Source organism: Daucus carota, chromosome 9 (genome assembly GCF_001625215.2).
Source record: "Daucus carota subsp. sativus chromosome 9, DH1 v3.0, whole genome shotgun sequence".
Classification (NCBI taxonomy): Eukaryota; Viridiplantae; Streptophyta; class Magnoliopsida; order Apiales; family Apiaceae; genus Daucus; species Daucus carota.
Genome location: NC_030389.2, coordinates 7,310,177 through 7,332,638, shown reverse-complemented (window position 1 = coordinate 7,332,638; position 22,462 = coordinate 7,310,177). Strand labels below are relative to the sequence as shown.

Sequence of the window (22,462 nt, the reverse complement as noted above, 5' to 3'; positions counted from 1 at the left end):
GCACCCTGAACTTTAAATTCTACTGCAATTTGTAACCCCTGGCTCAACTTCCGTCTAATTCTGCTGTTAAAGTTAACTTTGCCAGGGACATTATGGGCAACACAAAATGCATGGCCATTGTACACATCTATGCTGCTGTTGTCCAGTGCAAATGAAGAAGCAATTAAACAGCTACAACAAACAGCAAAAAAACATAACATTCTAGGCATTCATTTGAGAAAATATTACGGCCAATACAAGTCCAACATTCCAAAGATTCCAACATTCAAGCCAATACAAAATTAAAAGTGTAGCCACTGTAAAGTTCTAGCCAATGCAAAACAGAGGTTGTTGCAGCCAATACCAAAATATTTCAAAGTTTTGGATGCTAAAATTGACTATATCAAATGTGCGCAATCGACAAATGATACGTCACAATTTACGTTCCAGAAGCACCTAAATAGAGATTAACTCTATTCAAAAATAGCTGACTATAATCATAAATAGAGATTAACTCTATGTGGCTGATGGTCCAGTAGAGGCATTTGAAGTGCCTGGATTGGATGAGCTACCATTGTGGATCTCCCCATGGTCCATTAAATTATCTTGTTGGAATGCCTCATCAGATTTCTATAAAATTAAAACACACACTGAAATCACTCACCAATGCAGCAAATTAAAAAGATACAACTGCAGAAAATTAAAGTTAGAAACATACTCTTGACTTGCATGATCTTCTTGTGTGTCCTTGTTTTTGGCAGTAAGAGCACTTAATTGTCTTTGTTGCCTCCTTGTCAACTGCCTCTTTTTCCACTTTTTTTGAAGTTTCCCCTTTAGTGGCCCCTTCCTCTACTGACTTTCTTGCCATATCAATTTTCTGCAGTGAGCACAAAATAATGTGAACATCAAGTTCTACTGTAAAACATAATGAAATGTGTATATATGATTACCTTGCTCTTGCAGCTTCTGGTATTATGACCTTGTTCTTTACAATAAGTGCATGATATTACAGTCCCCACTTTCTTCAGCACTGTAGGATTATCATCTCTAGTTTGAACATCATTCTTTTTGTCCCTCTTCTTTTTAGGTCTACCAGGGGCAACCCTAACTAGTGGTGGTAATATTTCTTGCTGGTTTGTAGCTTCCCAAAACTCCTCACCATTAATAGGTTCAAGTAGATTGCTATACAAATCAATGAACCTCTGCCTTTCATAATATGGATGAATGTAATCTTGTGGATTCTGCTTTTGAAAGAAAATACAAGCGCAAGCATGGTGGCATGGGATGCCAGTCAGTTGCCATCTCTTGCAAGCACAATTCCTACTCTTCAGGTCAACCACAATTTCATACCCCCCCTCAGACATCGTGACATGATACTTGTCACCCCCGTTCCAAATAGGGCTAGCTTTAGATGATAATTTAATTGAGCTACACAGATATTTAACTGAGTTTTAGAAGCTAATTTAAATTAAATTTGCAAGTAAGAAAGAGTGACAGTAAGTGCACCTGTTCAGCATTTTCATAGGATTGGGACAGAATTTTCCAGATTTTTTTTCCATTTTTGCTTTCCTTTTTGCTATCCTTTGCATGCAGCTAACATGAAGACCTTTGAACATGCTAATTATCCCCATTTCTCTATATTTGGATATAGCCTTATTAAACACCTCACATATGTTGTTGACAAAATCATCTAAATCTGTCTGTGTTTCCACTGGCAGTAAACCATGTGGGAGTCCAGTTCCGGGAATAAGATAGAAGAGCTCTATGTCTTCAAGCTTCAATCCCAACTCACCCAACATTGCACCTAGCTCTTCTAGTGTCATGTCAACTACACAACACATATCAAAGAAGTCTACATTTCCACCGACATATTCCGCACTGGTTTCGTCCAAATCTCCACCATGATATAGTTTTATCGAAAAATACAAGAAATCCTCTGCATATAAAAATCATATTTTTTAATTGAATATTTATTTACTAACTGCTGCATCACTAATTATCATCAAACAACCTATTTTTGGCCACACAATCAGCATTCAATAAGCAAGCAATAAACCCTAAAAAGGCAACAGACATAAATATACTTCATCTACACACAGTGGACAACATAAAGGGACCACACTAAAACATAAAGGGGCTACAGAATATTCAATTAACCCTACCAAAAAACACATGCATGCAAATATTCATCAATTGATTGTTACACCATATAAAACACAAAGGAGATCAAGAAAGAAGCTTACCTGCATAATCGGGAGACTCAGAAGCCTCTACTCCTACTCGATCATTCGAACCATCAACCGGAGGTCGAGCTCTAAGTCGTCCTCTCATTTTGCTTTGCTTTTGCGATCCTCTGCTTCGGGTTTATCAGAAATGTGGGGGGAGACGCTTTCTTCGGGTTAGGGTTTATCAGAATTGGGGGGAAAAAAGAAATAGGGATGGGAGGGAAGAAGAGCGAGGTGAGTTAGTGTAGGGGTATACGGGGGGTGTGTGTGGGGGGTTGTGTGTGTTTCTTTTTCAATTTCCAACTGAGGCCCTTCAAAGTTAACGTTAACAGAGTTTTTTAACGGAAGTTGAGCCAGGGGTTACAAATTGCAGTAGAATGTAAAGTTCAGGGTGCATTATGCAGAGTTTGATAGTTCAGGATCCTAAGTGCGTTTGGAGCAATCCTAGGGGTTACAAACTGTAATTAACTCATTTGGTTTTCGGTTCCAGGACTAGGAGTATAACCTACTATGAACTACTCCCTCCGTCCCAAATTAACTGTCCAGTTTGACTTTTTGATGGTCAATTTGACCCAACTTTGACTGAAAAATATGTATATTAAATAACTGAATAAAATTATGAAATATATATCATTGAAAAGATTATCAAATCTATTTTAGAATATATTTTTCAGTTTTGTAAAATCGTAAAAGAATAATTTTTAATTTTCAGTCAAAGTTGGGTCAAATTGACCATCAAAAAGTCAAACTGGACAGTTAATTTGGGACGGAGGGATCTCTATACTTTTAGAGGGTACCTGTTCGTGAAGATTCGCGGATTATATGGAAACAGTTGAGTGAACTGGCTTAAATAATAGACGAACAGATAATTGTTGGATCTGAAATTTTATTTAATTATTTAATTCTCGTGCGTCCGGTACCTATTTGAGGGTCAGTATATAAAATATGATACCCTACAAATTTTAATATAATTATATGGGCTACTTCACTACCAACCACTCTTAAAATAAAAATAAAAAATTTATAAATCACATCTAAATATATCAAATATGATATGAAAATTGATTGTTGGGAGATGAAAAAAATACAATGAAGTCAGATTTTAAAAAAAGTAAACCGATACATGAGAAAAATCCAATTAAAAACGGAGGAAGTCTGTGAAATTATATGTGGGAGAGTACAAATTTACTGTGTGTGGTGAATTCTAAGGAACATTAGATTAGATTGATAATATCAGATTAGTTGTACTTTGTATTTTGTTTTTGATTGTATTTGATCATTAGTCATAATATAATAGTAATATATATAACGAGTTGGGTTCAATGGAGACCAAAAAATTTGGAGTCATTAGAGACTACAAGATCTACCTTTAAATAATATGACAATTAATGGACATGATTAAATATTCTTTGTCCTGCATTTCTTGTCCTGCATTTCTAGTAATGTATTATTAATATTCTTGTCCTGCATTTCTTGTTTTTAGTTTTAATTCAAAACTATCTTTGTAATTTACACTATTCTTGTCCTGCATTTCTAATAATGTAATATTAATAATTTGTCCCGCATATTTGTGATATATCTAAATGTTATTTTGTCTTGCAACAATTCAATTCGTTGCAGGACAATGACAATGAGTTCAGTGCCAATCATAGCAGTGTCCAACTACATTTTTGTTTTGTATGTAATTATTATTTTTATTTGTTAAGATTTCGGTGATTGAACATCAATATTATAGAATTATTATTTTATGTTATGCAAGATTTAGAAGTACTGCTTGTTGTTCATCGATTTAGAAGTGCAGGACATGATAGGGAGAGAAAACAAACGTGCAGGACAAAATATATGCAGCCGTTGGATGTTTAATGATTGGATGACCAGGATTAGGTCTCTACAGCCTCCAAATAATCCAGTCTCCATAGAACTTTCTTCTATATATAATTATATTTATAAATTAATTTATTAAATATGATAGATAAATACATATATATTTTTCCCTCCAAGAATACGAGTAGAATACAAATGTTATTGTTGAAATGCGGTAAGACTTCAAGATGTTGAAATGCATATTTGGATGCATATGGTATACGGGCAATTTCTCCGCGCCTCTCTTTCCTTTTCCCCGAAAAAGAGAATATTACATATGCAAATATGCGATACCATTTTTTATGAATTCACTTTGCACAAACATAAAGTAATAGCTTTTTCAAACTTATTTAAAGGACTTTACCAATCTTATTAAAGGAACAACAAAGTGATTATACGTTAAATTTAATATTCTAATTAAGTAATCATGTAGTACTAGTAGTATATCAAAGAAGGCTGTTTTTTGTTTGTTATGTAGGAAATCATTTATTAGCGTGGAAAATAGAATACTTGTGGCCCCGTTGTCAAATCAAATTTCATCGCATATATGAAAATAAAATAATTCAATTGCTTTGCAGTTTATTCAGCCAGGTAAAGAAAAATCAAAATATTACAGTTTAGTCCTTTTTAACATCAAAATAAATCAAAATAATTTAATTATTTTTCATTTAATTTATACATATATATTAAATTATCTTTTGATTATCAAGATTAGAGATGATTAGTTAGGTTAAAATGTGCAATTAAATAAAGTAATTTAATTAAATAAAGTAATTTAATATAATGTACAAGTAAAGGGTAATTTTTTGGGCTGTTACTTGCACCTTTCGCTTTAAACATTGCAGTCTGTAGTCAACAGAACCTTTTGATCTCATTGTCTATCGAGAGTATCCTCTGTGTATTTTTTGTTACTGGTTAGAACTCTTTCTTCGTAGTATAAATAAAAGGTATTCCCCGAAAGTGAAAGTTTTTGGGTTTTACAAAAGTGAAACTTAGGTAAACTTTTTCCATCTGGTTTTCACTTTTACTTGCAAGTTAAAATGGAAAATATTAAATCAAGGCCCGGTTACTTAAAACACTTTCAAATTTCAAGAAAAATAGTTTCATTTCCTCTTTTGTTTTATCAGATAAATAACTATTTTTAATATATTATTTTTGTGGTTGGGTACACCATAGAGTGCACTATAATTATTTGATCATCTAAATCAAACTAAAGACAACTATTTATTGAACTTTTATAAATAAAATTATTCATTAATTTTTATATATACCACTATCCAAGATGCTATTAAAAGTTTTAAGTGTCAGAATCCTATCAACAGCATATTATAATATTAATATTATAATATCTATAATAAATACTAATAAATAAGATAAGAATCATATAAATAACATATTAAAAATTATAATGTTTATTATATGGTTCTGAAAATAAAAACAGATTATATTATCATAAAAATATTTTATTTAATATTATCGATCTTAAATTTATTAAAATTATTTCAAAAATACGAATAAAAACATCGTCCATAACATATAATCTCGATAAATTAATAAATCTTACTATGAAGAGTGACTTATTACAAGCAAATCAGCTGATATGTTTTGTTGTGCTGTAATTCAATATTTGCGGTAAATCATGAAAGAAAAAAAAATTGAATTCCGTGGAAAAATAAATTAGTTAGCAGACAGCAGTACAGCAGAAATGGGCGGTGAGCATCAGATACTGAGAGGAATAATAAAAAAAAAAAAAAAAAATAGAAGATGCTTCCCTTTAGAACATAAACATATGTTTGAACACCCTAAAGCTAAACCAACTTAGACAGGTTCCACAAAGTAGGCATTTAACTTAAACATACTTTGCTAATTCAATTGATGAGCTCATGAGCGTGAGCACTGAGCACCCATGAAAGTAATTACATGGATTTTACAAATCCAAATCACAAGCTCCACCTTAGTCCTTCGCCCTTCGCCTTCTTAGAGTATCTCCAGCAGAATCCTAACATGTTCCCTAAATATATAATAAAATATTCATTTTTTAAGGAATTACTACATTTTATTGAATGTGAACTCCAACAACATTCCCTATTTCTATTCCCTATTATTATTATATTATTATATTCAACTTGTAAGTAGGAGAGAGAAAGGAGGGAAAGAGGGAGAAAAAGGAGAGAAGTGAATATTTTATTGTTCAAAATAGTATGAGGAATGGTTGCTGAATCCTTAAAAATGAGGAATGAAGTGATCATCCTAACTTTTTAAGGGATCATTAGGACTCTGCTGGAGTTGTGTTTTATGTCATATTCCTTATATTAATAGCTTAAGACACCATATAGCTAAGCTGTTGGAGATGCTTTTAGTATATATATTTAAATATAATATAGAATATATAATTTTAGAAAGTTAGTACTCCCTCCGTCCATCCGGATAGAATACGTTGGGGGACGAGGACGTGGAACATACGTTAATGCTGCTGTAAAGAGTAGTTACTAGTTAGTGTACTTTATTTTTAACTTTTTTCTGAATTAAGGTTTGGATGTTAAATTTTATTCAGGAAAAAAAAATCTCAAAAATGAATTACGAAAATATATTTATATGAGTATTCAAATGCGTGTCGAGCAGTTGAAAAGAAATGAGGGGGCAGAGGGAGCATATATTTAGGAGTGTTAAATTTAATAATATTTTTATATTCTTTTATTTTATATTTTAATAAATATATGAACCTAAAAAGAAGGAAAAGTGATGGATGAACATGAAAAAAAGAATATTTTATTATTAAGTTAAGAGTTATGTGAAAACTCGTAAAAGAGAAGAAAGAATAAATTCCTAAATTAATTAATTAGAAGGTCTATTTCAACAAAGACCTTTTATTTTTCTACGCTTAAAAAACCATTTTTATTCAAAAAGAAGACGGTTATATAACACATCGTCGCATCAAGTATAAAAGAAAGCTTGAGCAGATTTCATACCACCTAATCTTAACCGAATAATAAAAGTTTTTATGTAAGAGACTTGTGCATTATCAAATGAGGCAGATTCGAATACGGGCTGACCGCAAGAGTGAACTGACAAATAAAATATAACAACTACTGTATTTGTATTCCGATTATTTTCGAATCTTGATTCAACCATTGATTATAACATATAATTTTTTAATGGTCCCTAAGTCGTCTGATTTGGTAATACATTTATACGGTGTTATCACATGGCAATAAACCTGAAGATTTACATTTGGAAAATAAATAAAATTAAAAGTTAAATATAAAAAGACAAAAATTAACCAAAATCATACAAACGCACACGTTGATAATCACTGCATAGTTCTTTCTTCTTCACGGTTGACCACTCATGAATTATTATAATGCAATTTTGAAATACACGAAAGCACCAAATATATTTTTAACGATTTCAATGATGAAAGGAAGAGGCCACATGATGTATTTAACATGTGTTCCACCGTTTTAACATTTATTTAAATATATTGCGTATTACTGCTTAGAACTAATAGACACGCGAAATTAGCAACAATTATTTATCTCTATTTTCGATTCAAATATTTACTAGCAGAGCAGTGCTGGAAAGAAATAAAATATTTAAAAGGGAAATATATTGTATTCTACGGGCCTAAAGAGTCTAAAAACAATCAATGATGGAAGATATTTGTTTTCACTTCATCTTTTTTACTTTTCTTCCACACATTTCGTATCAGCGACAGTGCGGAAATAATATCACCGGAAGTCCGGAACTAATCGGTTATTTATCCAAACTTTATGATTTTTTGATAAATCGGAAATTTTAATCAAATTAGAATATAACCGATGAATTGATAAAATATTTTTTTTAAATTAATCAGAAACTTTTCAAACATCGGAGCTTTTTTGAAAACTAGTTCGAAGTAACACTATACTACCCATACCCAAAAAACCAGTATACAAACCAATTAAAAACTGTGTTTACACAAGAATACACATCTAAGTGCGTGAGAATTGAGATCTCAAAATTTTATTTAAAAAATATACATCTGTAAGATATGTATTGTTTAACCACGGAAGACCATCATTCAGTATATTCAGCAATATTTTCTCCGTATATCATGGTATTTAAACAATTTTCTTTGACAATTTGTAGTATATTTTAGAGCAGTGCCAATAGCAACAGAGATCACACACAGAAAAAGAAGGGGGACCATAATAAAGATATGCAAGTAACAGAGAAAGAGATACACTTGAGAGTTGAGACAATAGTTGACAAAACTGACAACTATCAAGCAAAATTAAAGTATATTACTAAGAAGCCAATAATTCACACAAAATCTTCCAAAAAAAGTATATACGTGATAGGGTCTAGTCCCTGTATGCGTATAAACCAACAGAATAAGAACCAAAATCAAAATCAGAACCACTTCAACAAAGTTATGTTGTTGAATTCCAGTAATGTATGTCGAACCCTACAAAGTATATAACATTGCAGAGAGGTAAACCCGGAACGATCGGTGCAATTAGGGAAAATTGAGAGATTAGGGTGTGTGTTGAGAAGTTCTGCTTTTCGATTTGATGTAGTTTGTATTTGATCCAACCCTACATGTAAATGTTTATGTTTTCTTAGAATAAACATGTGAGCTTCCACATACAGTCTGGTACAGCTTTGACTAGAATCCAAAACTCAACTAACATCATAAGGTCACTGCCACTCTTCTGTTCTTAACTCTTAGAGCTAAATGACAAATCGGGTTACTTAACAATCAAAAATTCCAGAGAAATATAGAGGAAATATTGTTAAATATATAGTCTACAAAACTGTTGAGTTCAGAGTTCACTGACCACCGAAAGCTGACACAGGATAACAATCTGCCCTGATTATAGGGTTTTTCTAATCAGCATCCACACAGTGCCTACAAAGTACATATAGTGGAAGAATAGAACAAATAGCATAATAAAATACAGAAAGTGATAGTGTGATACTACTATTTTTTTCACTTAAAAGTTTGATTCACTAAAAGGGGTCCCCATTGCCTTTTAAATCCTCTGAAATAACAACCCTTATATTACTTGTATACTAGTCCTCCCACTAGTACAAAGCTTTTTTAAGGGCCCCACCACACCCTTTATTTGCTCTTTCAATCTTTCTGTATATATACTGTTGTGTCTAAGGTTTTAGTATGGAAGAAGGTTTGGCTCTATGATATCTTAATTTTCTTGATAATCTTACCAGCAAGAACTTGATCTCAGTCGGAAACAAATATAAAATTTCAACTAGATAGCACAATTTGGACAATACAATCAAGAGATACAAAGTGATAAGAAAAGAGGGAATGAACATCATTTATAACAAGAACCCAACACATGCAAGTTGAAGATAACAGAATCCATGGGACGAGTCATCTTTGAGATATAAAGGTCCTACCATGTTTTCATTGCTAAACAGCTAGCAAAAAAGAAGAGTAGCTCATTTGAGGTCAAAAAAAATACAGACAAGTAAATCCACAAACATCATTGTCTCTGGGTAATATGGGTAGGGCTATTTGTGTAACTAGCTGAGAGACCACTTCTGTACCTGAGATCCAATGGAACTGGTACCATTTGCTTCACACAATACCAAAAGATCATGCAATCTTCTGAATTTCTGTTCAAGAACATCAACTAGGAAGAGATTTGGGATTTCATTGGGGAGCCCGTTGATGGGGAACCAGACAAGATCTCATCTTTGGGAAAACCAAAATCCACAAATAGACCCTGTAGTATTAGTTAAGAAATATGTTGATGATTTTACTGGTTCGTGGTAATAATATGAAGGCAAATGCTATCTATATGTGTGCCAACATACCATAGCATCATTGATTGCATAAGCCACACAGTAGTGCTCCTGTACGTTGATAATGCACAATAAATAAACATTAGAACAGTATATGAATTTGGAAAGATAAATATAGTAACTTTATATTTGAAATATACTAGAATTATATTAAGAATCAGATAAAACCTATCCCAAAAGTGATCCCTTAATTTATAAGGCAACCAGTGTGAAAAGTCATCTCTAAAGATTTATGGCATGACTAAACTGACCGCAATTACAATAAGCACATGTTGTTCACCAATTGCCGTCACTTTAAATACAAGATTTTGTTTATTACAACCACAGCAAGAAAGCCCGAGTATTTTTGTGTAAACTCTAAAGACTTATGACTCATCAAAACTATGAAGTATTATTCTTAAGCCAACGCCTCATGCTGTCATTGATGCTATTAAAGAAAACATTATGAACTGTGAAATAAATAAAAGGCAGAAACCGCGAGCTAAAGGTACTCTTATAGAAAGAACATGTACAGAAGTCAAATGTCTTCTTGACTTAAGTTCCAGCCTTTACTGCAATGTTAGTCTTTTTAATATTTGCTAGATTACAATGGTATTAATTCTCACTCTGTCACAATATACATGTCAATTTGACATCTTTCAGTTGGATATAATCGTTGGAAAAATTCATCAATGAACATTCCAAAGTAAACTTAAAAGTACGGCATGAAAATGACAACTACTTGAAGATTAATTTCAGAACATATGCTTCACAACCTAAAATGGATCACGCTAACTTTACATTTATAAACTGACTTTAAAGTTAAGGCAACTTTGCCAGGAAAAGTATAATATTCTCATATCAATCGGAGATATTTATGCCAGCTTTCCCAATTCATCCTATAGAAGATTTTGTGTATCAAACACCAGGCCGTTTAAGATATTATTCATACAGTGGCTATTAGGTTAAAAGGGAATAATTACCTGCATCATATGCCATTCTTCAAATTCATCAAACAACTCCAACCGTTCTATCCTGTTCAATTGAACATAGACAAGATTTCCTCTCTCATAAGTATGTTATGCAGGTCATGATTTAAGAGAATATTCCAAAAAAAAGATGTTGTCAATAATGCACAAAAGTTAACAGAATATCTGGGTAGGTTTCAGTCTTTATTCTTGCAATGAATAAACTAATCAGGAAAGTGCAATCACATTAACATTATCTACAGACAAGATCAATATTTTTTAATAACTAAGCACTCTTTTAAAAGACAGTTACAAAGGTAATTTAGTATGCATCCTCCATCAGATGACAAATTTTAAATTTCTAGGTACAACTTCTTACTCCATTACCATATATAGTTGTTGGAGCAGAAGTTTCTTCATCCTTTTAATGGGGGAGTGAACTAGTGTTATAAAGCAAATATTGATTGCAGTAGTTTCCTCATATCAGAATCAGTTTTAAGGTTGACCAATATAGTCAGATGCAATCTTTTATAATTACAACAACTTATTGAATTTAATCATTGAGTTAAGTTGAAAATCATCTTTCTTTTAATAAGTAGAAGGATAGTGTCTCTTTTGCCGTCAAATCACCCTAGTTCTTATATTTTGGGTAGTTGGGATACTTATCCTTGGGGTAGTGGACACTTTGCAATTAGCTCACCGAAGTCTATCTTTTCTTTGTTTTAATTTTATAATCCTCACCAATTCTTGTCCTGCATCAACTAGCCCACAAACTTAAATAAAGCACAAGAAAATCAATATCAAGAAAAAATTGATTGGTGCATATCATTCGTACAACAATTTCAGATTGCAAGGATGAATTTGCGCATATGTACTTATACATGATACTAAGCTAGACTGATCTTAATATTCAAAAGTCAATACACCCTCCGTCCCAATGGGATATGTACGCTCACTGTTTGCACGCATTTCGAGGCTTCAATAAAGTATAGTTTTATAATGTTTTTTTTAAATTTTCTTTTTTTGAATAAAAATTTAAACATCAAATTTTATTCAGAAAAAAAATTAAAAATTATTGTGGAACTATACTTTAAACGAGTCTTAAAAAGCGTGCCAAAAAGTAACGTATACAATTCATTGGGATGGAGGGAGAATAATTTAACATCCTATTGTACCAGTGCCATACTGCCATTGGATATTGAGAAGCAACACAATTCAAGTGAGCACATACCTTCGCTTTTCTTGAGCTTCAATAAAACTTCTGTACACTTTTAGCATGTCCCAAGCAGTAGCCCTCTATAAAAGCTCATAATTAGCATATACAAATATTTTTATGCAAGCAAATTTAAAAACAGAACTGGTGAAACAGAGAGAGTAGGTTTAAAAAGACAGTGCAACTCATCCTATCCTGTAATGCAACAACATATATTCTTAGAACTGAGGTTCAAAGAACATGGCCTCAAATTTTCACTCCCCGTTCATGTACATGTCCCTTTGACTTTTTGCACGTATTCAAGATGCATAAGAAAGATACTTCCGGTTATTAAGTTTTGAAAATTCTTTTTTTGAATAAAAATATAAACCATAAACTTCTATTCAAAGAAAAAAATTCAAAATTATTAGGTGAAGTCTTTTTTTATTTACTTTAAGTTAAGTGCAAAAAGTCAAAGGGACATGTATAATGAGACGGAGGGAGTATAAAAATGCACCATATTAGTTAGTTCTCATAGTTTAGTGGATTTATACGGCCCACTACTGTCAACACAGTTCAAAAAATTCACCAACAGTTCAGATCATCACATAAACAATATTTAGCTGAAAACATAACAAAGGTCACCCAGCTTAAAGACTATTTGAGCTTATAATCTGATTAACTTGATAGAATCAACAGGTAGCTTGTCAAATGACAATTATCTATAGCCAATGTACTCTTTACTTGTTTAATTTTGGGCAAGTACCTGCCATCCCTGGTCTAGAAAAAGTTTTTCCTTTGCAAGTAAGGTTGGTGTATCATTTATGCCAAGTAGAGCACAGCCTCGACTCTGAAACAATAAGAAGAAAAGGTCAAACACCCTGTATTATGTACAGGTACAATTTTCACAAGCTAAAACTATTTGAGACCCTTGAAAACATAATTGGTCTGACGAACAGTGTCTACATCAAGTTCCATAACAATTAACTTAAAAAGGATTATTAAGGAAACCAGAACTCTCTATTACGGACTAGCATTAATTAGACAATAACCCTTCCATAATATTACACCCCTTCCTATAATATTGACTCTTAAGTACATTCCCACACAAATTAAATTGAGAACGTCACGAAAAATATATGACTGATTTCATGAACAGACTACTTGTACCTAACCCTTTGTTGAGGGCAAGAAAAAAGTTTATCTTGAGCCATCATATTGAGGACGGAAGAAGTACAACTCATCAATCTATTTAATCTTAACATGCATAAATCTTTCACTACTTCACAAAATATGACATCTCAATCGTAGAAGACCTAGAATGGGAGGAAGGGAGGAACAGTAATAATAAGCGTTTGTATTCTGACATTCTAAACTACGGTACATAGTTTCTATTAAGCCTACATCAAGGAACTGAAAAAAAATATCACCTCCAAATTCATGATCATCTGCTGACCAAAAGCATCATCCGGATGAATCTGTTAAGACAGAAAATGTTGACAGTAAGTTGTAAGATCAAATTGAGGTCACCAAGAAGGCTACTGAAGATGTTCAACTGCCGAAAGGAAATAAAACGAAAGCACAAGGAAGAATATCATGAGGATCTGACAATCAAAAAGCTGCAACAACCTGTTCATACAAGAAGAATATTGCTGTGGAAAATGTTTTTGAAGCCCAACCAACTAGACTGCGACTTGATTCTGGATCCAAGTATATTAAAACGCATTCTGCAATTATAAATGTTGGCAAGCTGATAGCAACATCAGATTAAAGCAGCTAAATCATTCCTTCAGCGTAAGGTTTTGAAATATTTACACTAAAAGCTTTATAATACACAGAACGTGAGGTAAATATATACACTGATTACAGGATAATCAATAGTGAGGCCCTACAAAAATCAGAATTACACAAATAAGAAAGAGAATGGGTCTGATATGCCAAATGCCCAAATCAGATACATTGATAGATGTTTCATTAGCACGATCTAATTACTTTTGGCTTCTATGGATGTTCTAATCATGCAAGATTTTATCAAGAGAAGCATCATCAATATGTATGCCCTTAATATTTCTTCCCGCGTGTTCTTTAGTTGATGATGTACTTCGAATCACATCATAAAATAGCTTTTTTTTTCATTGATTTTCTCTTCTAAATAATAAGATGCTTTTCAATATTTAAAGTAATTATCCTTTCAGTCGGAAATTTTTTAATTGGTCTGATAATTTTAGTAGTGAACTGCACAATATATTCTCTTACACAGTTACATCTGATCACTTCCACACGTAGTTCCACATTAAATTTAATTAATTTGTCCTATAAATAAGGAGCTTGTCATCAAAATTGTATATCACCCACGTTAAAACTACCAAGTTAGAAATCAATATTATATCATAAATTGATTTCATGACCATCAAAGTATAAATCTGAAGAGAATTCAGTAGCCATATTACTGCAGGAAACAATACTATTAGAATACAATATGATCATGGTAAGCCCTCCTCCTAACATCTCAAAGATTTTAGGAGAATTGGTCACTTAACATGGTATTAGAGCTCAGGCTCGCGGAAGACTCGGGTTCAACTCCCTGCGACCCTCATATTCTCATATTTAATTATGCACACGAAGGAAAAGTTACGCCCAAAAAGTGGCCGTCTGTCGAGGTTCGAGGAGAACTGGCCACTTAACAGATACCATGTTTTATTGCTGAAAAGAATTTTACTCCAATCAAATTTATTTTAAGTTCCACAACACCTTGTGTCCTTTCTTGAGATGAAATCAGTATTTAGATTAATATTTGCTTTTTAGTGTCAAAAATAGGTATCAACTACTACTAATGCAATGGCAAAGTAAGAAAAGACTATAAATTATGATTAGAAAATAATTTTACAATATTCCAAGTACAAATGACATAAAATATGACTGACGAACATACCTTGGATCTAAATCAGCCAGCTTTAAGATATGATCTAACTTATCAATTTCACGCAAGTCAACAGGAAGTAATTTATAGTGATCACCAATTATTTCTCCCTTCTCTGTAAGCAGTTAGACAAAAGTTAGTACAAGAGTAAATTTAAGATGAGCTACTTTTAGATCCAAGAAACATGTTCATTTAATTCATCAACTCTCGTAGATATACTTATGTACACGGAGGAACTTGTTGAGAACTTACCGGAAGTACAATTAAATTGTCATGGAACCTCTTTTTACATTTATGTGCACTTCTAGGTTGTAAACACAAAGTAATGAGCTACTGGAATACCATTTATGGCAGTGACTAAAATTTCAACATATGTCAATCCTCCACTACAGAGAAATTAAAATGGAATCCCTTGATGTCCGACCTTGAGCCTTTTACAATAATATTAATGCACATAAACTTACATAAAACAGACTGGATCATTGTCATAAAATGATGCTGAAGGGTGTTTTAATTATTGATGGGAACGGTAATAGGAGTTAAGGAAAAGAGAATAATTTGGAATACCAAGGGGGTGTAGAAAATGATTCCGGTTAAAAGTGAATGAGGTTCATATAGCACATGGTATTAATGTTTCGATACCCCTCAACCAGATTCATCTACCATGAAGCAAACGTCTACAAGGAAGAGGAAAATATATCAAAGAGTAATGATGAAAAGGGTCAGGAAAAAGGGCACCAAGGGAAGCTATAGCAACTAGAAAGGCAACAAAGAGATATATGGCCTAACACTATTAATTTCTTCTCACCTAAGGAGAACGTAACAAAGATATAGCCCTGTAGGACTAACAGTAGATGCACTAATTCTTTTACACATTTCACACTAAAGAGATCATGGCAGTCACTATAGACCAATGAGTTTAAGAAGATCATAATAACACAACCCATGACAATTAGTATTTAGTTCTATCAAATGATATTCACAATATCAAATATGCAAGAAGTCAAGAACAATATAATTCAAATAAACAAAATAAGTATACTGATTTGATGGTAGATAAGCGCATTGAAAAAAAGAACCAATGCAAAATCAGCAGTGATTAAGATATATTGAGTTACCAAAAACATTACACATACACGGTGATCACGCTGAACATAAAAAAGAGTTGAAATAGAAAATTCGAAAAACTATCACGTACCAGTTTAGAGGTAAATGACAATAATGAGAGAGATACTAAACCTAAGAATCTCAACCATAAAACAGGCGGTAGTCAACACATATGATGTTTTATAGTACTGAGGTGATCACAGTCAAAAGAGTACTTCAATTTCGAATATCAATGTCCATACAGAAGTGAGGGATTGCATTATGATTCATCGATAATTGAACTCTGAATTTATGTGGGGAAGAAAGAGAACAAAATACTCGAACTTTATAAAAAACATTACTAGGGGATAATACAAGTAAATTACCATTATAAATACAAGTTCAAACAACAAACTCTATTATACTTTACATAGCGGACCCAGAAAAACATATACATAAAACTTCTCGTCAATTTTTATCAGATTACCTCGAGAAATTGATGCAGATACCCCAACTTTGTCCCTTAGCTGTGCATTGCTTTCAATGAGAGCTGCCTTCTTACAAGTCACCTAACAATAAGTGTCTAAGCTTAACTTTCTTGCAAGTCATAAGATAAGATAGAAACCGAACTGACGATGCAGCCTAAGATTTTATAAACTTTTTGTTTTTTCTTGCAACATGTGAGTGGGCAACTTAAATCTGTTTGGGGTACAATAATCCAATAGACACTCACAGAGATTAGAAATTCTATGTTAAACATGTAACAGTTATGAGTAAACCAAAAGGTTGTTGAAAAACTACCTCCTTGAAATCAAGTTCTACATACATATGTGGTGCTTTACCATCATCCTGTGAAAGACATTCAAAGTTTTAAACACTGACTTGCAAACACATAGATATTATCATATCAAAATTTCTAGGCAATCCATAAATTTCCACAAATTTAGACAAATATAATGTTGGAGCGCTGATATCCTCATTGATGCTTAAAATGTACAAACTTATAGATGAGTCCACAGAGTAGATGAAAATATAATAGAACTAACAGCTCGTGTAAAGTTTGTCAATGATTTTACACCTGCTCCCAATCACGATATAAAAGGCGAAAAGAAACTGAAAGTACGTGAAAGACAAAGAATCTAAAACTTTATCTCCTGCACTCTTGAGCAGAGAGAGAGAGGGAGGGAGAAAGACGCTATCACATATAATTTTCACATTTGCTCTCAGCTTAAGAAGCAATCAAGCAATAGTAGGGAAAGATCATAATTTTACAATTATTGCTTCCTCTCCTAGTGTGGTGCGTATGAAGACAAATGTATAAAGAGAACGGAAGGGCTTTCGAGGCATCAAGACGAATTTAATAAACTCTTTCTATCGTACACAATCCCACTTTTAAATGGAAACTTCTTGTTTTATTAGGAGGGGGTAGACATAGTTGTTCTTCCTCTCTGTCATGAACACCAAGGAAACACTAAAACCAAAGAATTTCTTTACATTCACTTTCATCTCTCTGGAGAAATAAGAATTCCGAAAACGGCTTACCGGATCATGTTCCAAACTAACCATATTCTTCGAAAGCTCAAAAAGTCCCACCTCAACCCAAGAACGGTCTTGAACAGAATTACTAGCAGTTGAAGAGTTGATTAGCTGATTGGGCATTAATGTAACGGGAAGGATAGACCTGGAGTCCCTTTTGTGCGATAGAGGCTAAAAAAGTAGGTTTAAGAACGAAGTCTAGTGCCAGTGGTAAAATATCAACGTACAACTGCCATCAGATTCTCGTATATATGAATTCCCGGTAGGCAGCATCAAAGCACAACGGCTTTCGTCGGAGTTTACGCCTTCCTGTACAGGTTTCTCACAGATAGATGAATAGCAAATACAAGTGAAGCAGCCGGCCTAGAGGAGATATGTTCTTCTTCTATCTCGTGCACAAAGAAAGCTAGCTAGCAACTCTATATAGCTTATCTACTCTTTGTATAGAAAAATAGAGCGCAGTTTATGTCAGCAAAGAACTTGAAATCTTTCTTGAATAGATGAGATATCTTGGATAATTTCATTACAATGTTTGAATTAACCAGGAGTACACTCAGTAATTACTTTGGCAAATTGAGAGGAAATTATAACATTCGATGGAATCAACATCGGAAGGCAACTTGGTTTTAAAATTGGGGAGACGCGAAAATTACATTATTAACAAGTCAAGCCTTTTCAATCTGAAAAATGTGATTTTAAACAATAATGGGGAGAGAGGGGGAGGGGGAATCAATATCGGAAGCCAACTTGGTTTTAAAATTGGGGAGACATGAAAATTAAGGTATATTAACAAGTCAAGCCTTTCAATCTCAAGAATGAGTGAGAGAGAGAGAGAGAGAGAGAGAGAATCAATATCGGAAGGCAACTTGGTTTTAAAATTGGGGAGACGTGAAAATTACGGTATATTAAGTAGTCAAGCCTTTCAATCTCAATAATGAGGGAGAGAGAGAGACAGAGCTGTCCTTAATTGAAGATAAGACTTGAAAGTCTTCTTGCACTGAATTGGGAAGTCCTTAATAAAACTTGAAATTCTTCCAGCACCAAATTGGTAAATTCTAAAATCTCTCACTAAAGCCTCCACAAGTAGGCTAATTATTTGTTACGTGATATTAATCATTAAATTATGAACAACAACAAAATTGTTAACACTAGCACACACATACGTATCATACTTAGTAAATACAATCTTCAAAGCTTTTCATGTCTCGGAATACCTAACATGTGCCAAATAAGATATATATTATATACAATGTTCATCTAAACTACTTAAGATGTTGAAGTGTAAAGGGTTTACACTTCAGATGGGTGCATGAGATATACCCAGAATGAACTAATTACCATAAGAAACTATAACCTGCAAATTAAAGAAGGTTGTATCAAAGCCAGCTCCAAGAGACAATATCTGCTTCTTTGGAAGGCTTCCGTCACGGTATTCACAATTCAGAAACTGATATAGAAGCTTACGGAAAGCAGCCCAACGTGCAAAATAACCTTGAAATTCCATAAATAATATTCAAAAGCATTAGGAAAACTGGAATACAAGGTTAAGAACTTCAGATAAAGAAATCACATATATAAGAGTAAGCTAGCTTTGATTTCTGTCGGCAAGCAAATCATACCACGATTAATTATTGGAGATCTCCTTATAGGCCTTTTAACGAACAAATGAATGTAATCATCTTTCATGTATCCTTTCTTGATGCAAGAGCTAAAGAGAAAATATAAAGACAAAATAGATAAATAAAAATGAAGAAATAACAGCAGACAAAAGATATAGTCAACCGCCACCACAAACCATGGATAGATTACTTGGTGCAGTTTGAGAATAAATAAACATACTAAAAATATTAAAAACCAATGAGTGATAAAACGACAGAATTCATTTATATTGCGGCTCAATCCTACCCAAATACACCCGGACAACAAAACTACCCTTATCAATCACGTCACGTACATGCACGGGACTACTACAACAGACACTAGCATGTTGAGCAAACTATCCTTTTCCACAAAGTTTTGAATTCTACTGCATCTTTTCAAGGAAAGAGGCATTCAAATATCGATGCCTTTTGATTACTGGATCATGAAAATGGAAAATTATCCCTTTATTTTGATCTGCCTTTTCGGCGATTAATACACATCTATCAGCTTTTAGCTTGAGATAAATCACTACAGCAAGAAAAAAAAAGACCTAATCGTCTTTATCCGTTTTAGCATAACTCAAATAGTCAATCCTACCGTAAAAACAAATAACAAAATTGCGAGCCAACTGTCCTTCCGATTGTCAACAAAAATTCAGAACCATAAACTTGAATTCTCTTCGAGCCCAAAATGTAGCATCTCAGCATAACAACCTACAATCACCCCTCTAAATCGCTGTAAAGTAACCTAATTATATTATAACATTCAACACAACTAACCTCCGAATATATAAATCACTAATTAATTGACAGTAAAAATGGAATTAAATAGATGCAATTACACGAGACGAGCGAATTACAGGCCAATAAGAAATGAAGAATTGAAATAGGTAGAGGTATAGATATACATATGAAAAGATACATACAGTTTACTAGCAGAAGCATCGTCGTTGGTGGCCTGAACAGCGGCTCTGTTGCTGCGAGATTCGCCGCCGGTGTGCTTCGACATCGCTCTCGATCTTTTTTACGCAAAAAGGCGGTATTAAAGCGGCGCTTGTTGAATATATTTATTTTTTAATGTCAGTGTTTTGTGATTTAGAGGTTAAATATTAGTAATATATTCTAAATTTTAGAATAATTTAAAAAATAAACATATAATCACATATATGAGCAACAATATTGATGGTTACTAATATAACTTTTATAACTCTGTATCATATTAAATATGAAGGTGAAAAACACATAATTCTTAAACCCTAAAATCCGTAAAATTATGGTATCAAAAGTGAATACAAAAATCTAGTACAAGGTCACAATTAACATTATGTTTATAAATATGATTCAGTAAATAGTATTATAGTATATATAATACAACAATAATATCTTGTCGAAGTCGTTACCTTAACCGCAAGGAGGGGGAAACACCCGCGCGAGCGGTAGTGGACGAAGCAGAAGCGCTCGATTTTGTAGTCGCTAGATTTGAGAACATATACCCAACTTGGGTTTTAGAGAGGCTATTTATGATTTTAGTAAAAGTCTATTAAGGTATTTAAAAGTCATGAATTTGTAAAAAAAAAAGTATGTTAACGTTTTTAAAAGTCATTGACTTAGGAGTCATGAATTTTTTTTGAAATCTTAAGAAGTCAACAAGAGTCATTTAAAGTCTATAAAATCCATTAAAGTCATCCTCCCAAAATTTGTCATTAAAAGTCGTGATACAATACTAACCCCTTAGTTTATATAAATATTAATTTTTGTGGGCTCTTGGCTAATTTTATTTATTTCCAGAAATAATAAAATTTTACCTTTTTCTAATATAATTTCTCATTTTTTACTAATAACAAATATACAACAGTTCTTTTAATATTTATATTTAAATAATTTATTAAAATTCTTAAATTTTGAAAAAAAAACACTTAACCAAATAGACTCTTATACCATCCTAAGACATAAATTTTATGTTAAAATATAAATTAGATTTTAAGAAAATTTTGTATGATTATAAATCATTTTATATATCTAATGAGTTCGTTTATTTTGAAATTTCTAAGTTTCGTTATCATTGATCTTTTATGGTTGATTCGTCGTTCTTCTTTCTGTAATTTTTTAAGATATTTTTAAATTTATAATTTTATTTCTTATTTTTAATCATTGTTACTCAAACTTTCATGCACTTCACTTACTCCCCTTATATATCAAATTATATACAAATTTTTTTTTTTTATGTATGCTCCACATTGCTGCTTGGCACATAAACTATCATTGCATTAGAGCATCCACAATGCTAATTCAACAACAAAAGTTGTTTAATTTTGCCACATAACTTAGAACAAAGTTCCATGTAGTCCACATATTTACTGTAGTACCGTAGACCATAATCCTAGCCACCCATTAATTTTAATCTAATGGTCCTCATTAACATTACTTTTATTTTTTTATTAATTGTTTTTGGATAATACCTCCACTTATACACTGTATTATACGGTAGTTACTACTTTAAAGGAGAAGTTACAACAGTAGGAGCATATTAAGGTGTAAGTTATCTTTTTTTTTTTCTGGTATATCGCCTGGTGATTGCAAATGCCTCGCTCTGTTCTGCACAAATTTTGCACGCACCATCACGATCGTTAGCAGAACATTGTGTAATTCCTTCAGCCATTCATCACCAAACTCCCTGAGTTCTTCGTAGAAAGTTGTTTTTTTTGTTGTCTAATAATTTGAACATGGTGAATATCGAAAAAATTCCAGGTTGGTCATGACCAGTGGTCTTATTTCTTTATGATCATCAACACTCGCATTATATCACACTCGTTACGTTTATCAATTTCTTTAACAACCACAATGTCCTCTCCTTGCTCTAAATCTACGTATCCAAGTGGTTTCTTGGCCCAATTATATAGCCATGGGCTGTCAATTAGCCTACTACTACGCCTCAGACCTGTAAAAACACAGCTCGAGTGAACTTCACAAATCTTACATGAATAGAAGACAAAACATTAGTATACAGTATACTACAAAATCACAAACTAATAGTGGTTCAAGAACCACAAAGAACAAATCCAATTCTGTCAAAATCAGAGTTGAAACTACCAATGATATCCTTAATAAACAAACAACAACATTGTTCCTCACAGATTCAAGATACCCTAAATAAAAAGAGCATAACATTGTTCCTCACATTATGAATTTAAACGCGTTGTTCCCTAATTCTGTTTTTAAATAATTTTATTCCCGGCAACAACAACACTTATTCAACACATGCC

General features: G+C 32.8%; 1 protein-coding gene across 1 annotated transcript; it reads right to left on the bottom strand.

Annotated features, from left to right (window-relative positions):
• Positions 1-9,364: 9,364 nt before the first annotated feature.
• On the bottom strand, positions 9,365-20,268 carry LOC108203067 (leucine carboxyl methyltransferase 1 homolog). Its single transcript, XM_017371780.2, has 13 exons — positions 20,126-20,268; positions 19,179-19,267; positions 18,914-19,050; positions 16,825-16,872; positions 16,511-16,592; positions 14,950-15,052; positions 13,647-13,767; positions 13,448-13,495; positions 12,784-12,867; positions 12,057-12,121; positions 10,841-10,892; positions 9,891-9,929; positions 9,365-9,799 (listed from the first exon to the last, which is right to left on the bottom strand). Exons 1-13 carry the CDS (start codon positions 20,206-20,208, stop codon positions 9,707-9,709), a joined length of 1,044 nt encoding a protein of 347 aa, XP_017227269.1. The 5' UTR covers positions 20,209-20,268; the 3' UTR covers positions 9,365-9,706.
• Between the last annotated feature and the right edge of the window lie 2,194 nt (positions 20,269-22,462).

Excerpts from the sequence above, each read along its gene's own strand:
- LOC108203067 (XM_017371780.2), bottom strand. The coding sequence starts at position 20,208 with ATGTCGAAGCACACCGGCGGCGAATCTCGCAGCAACAGAGCCGCTGTT. Across the intron at positions 16,593-16,824 it reads TAGAACTTGATTTCAAGGAG|GTGACTTGTAAGAAGGCAGC; the intron begins GTAGTTTTTCAA and ends ACTTATTGTTAG. Across the intron at positions 12,868-13,447 it reads AGATGATCATGAATTTGGAG|AGTCGAGGCTGTGCTCTACT; the intron begins GTGATATTTTTT and ends TTATTGTTTCAG.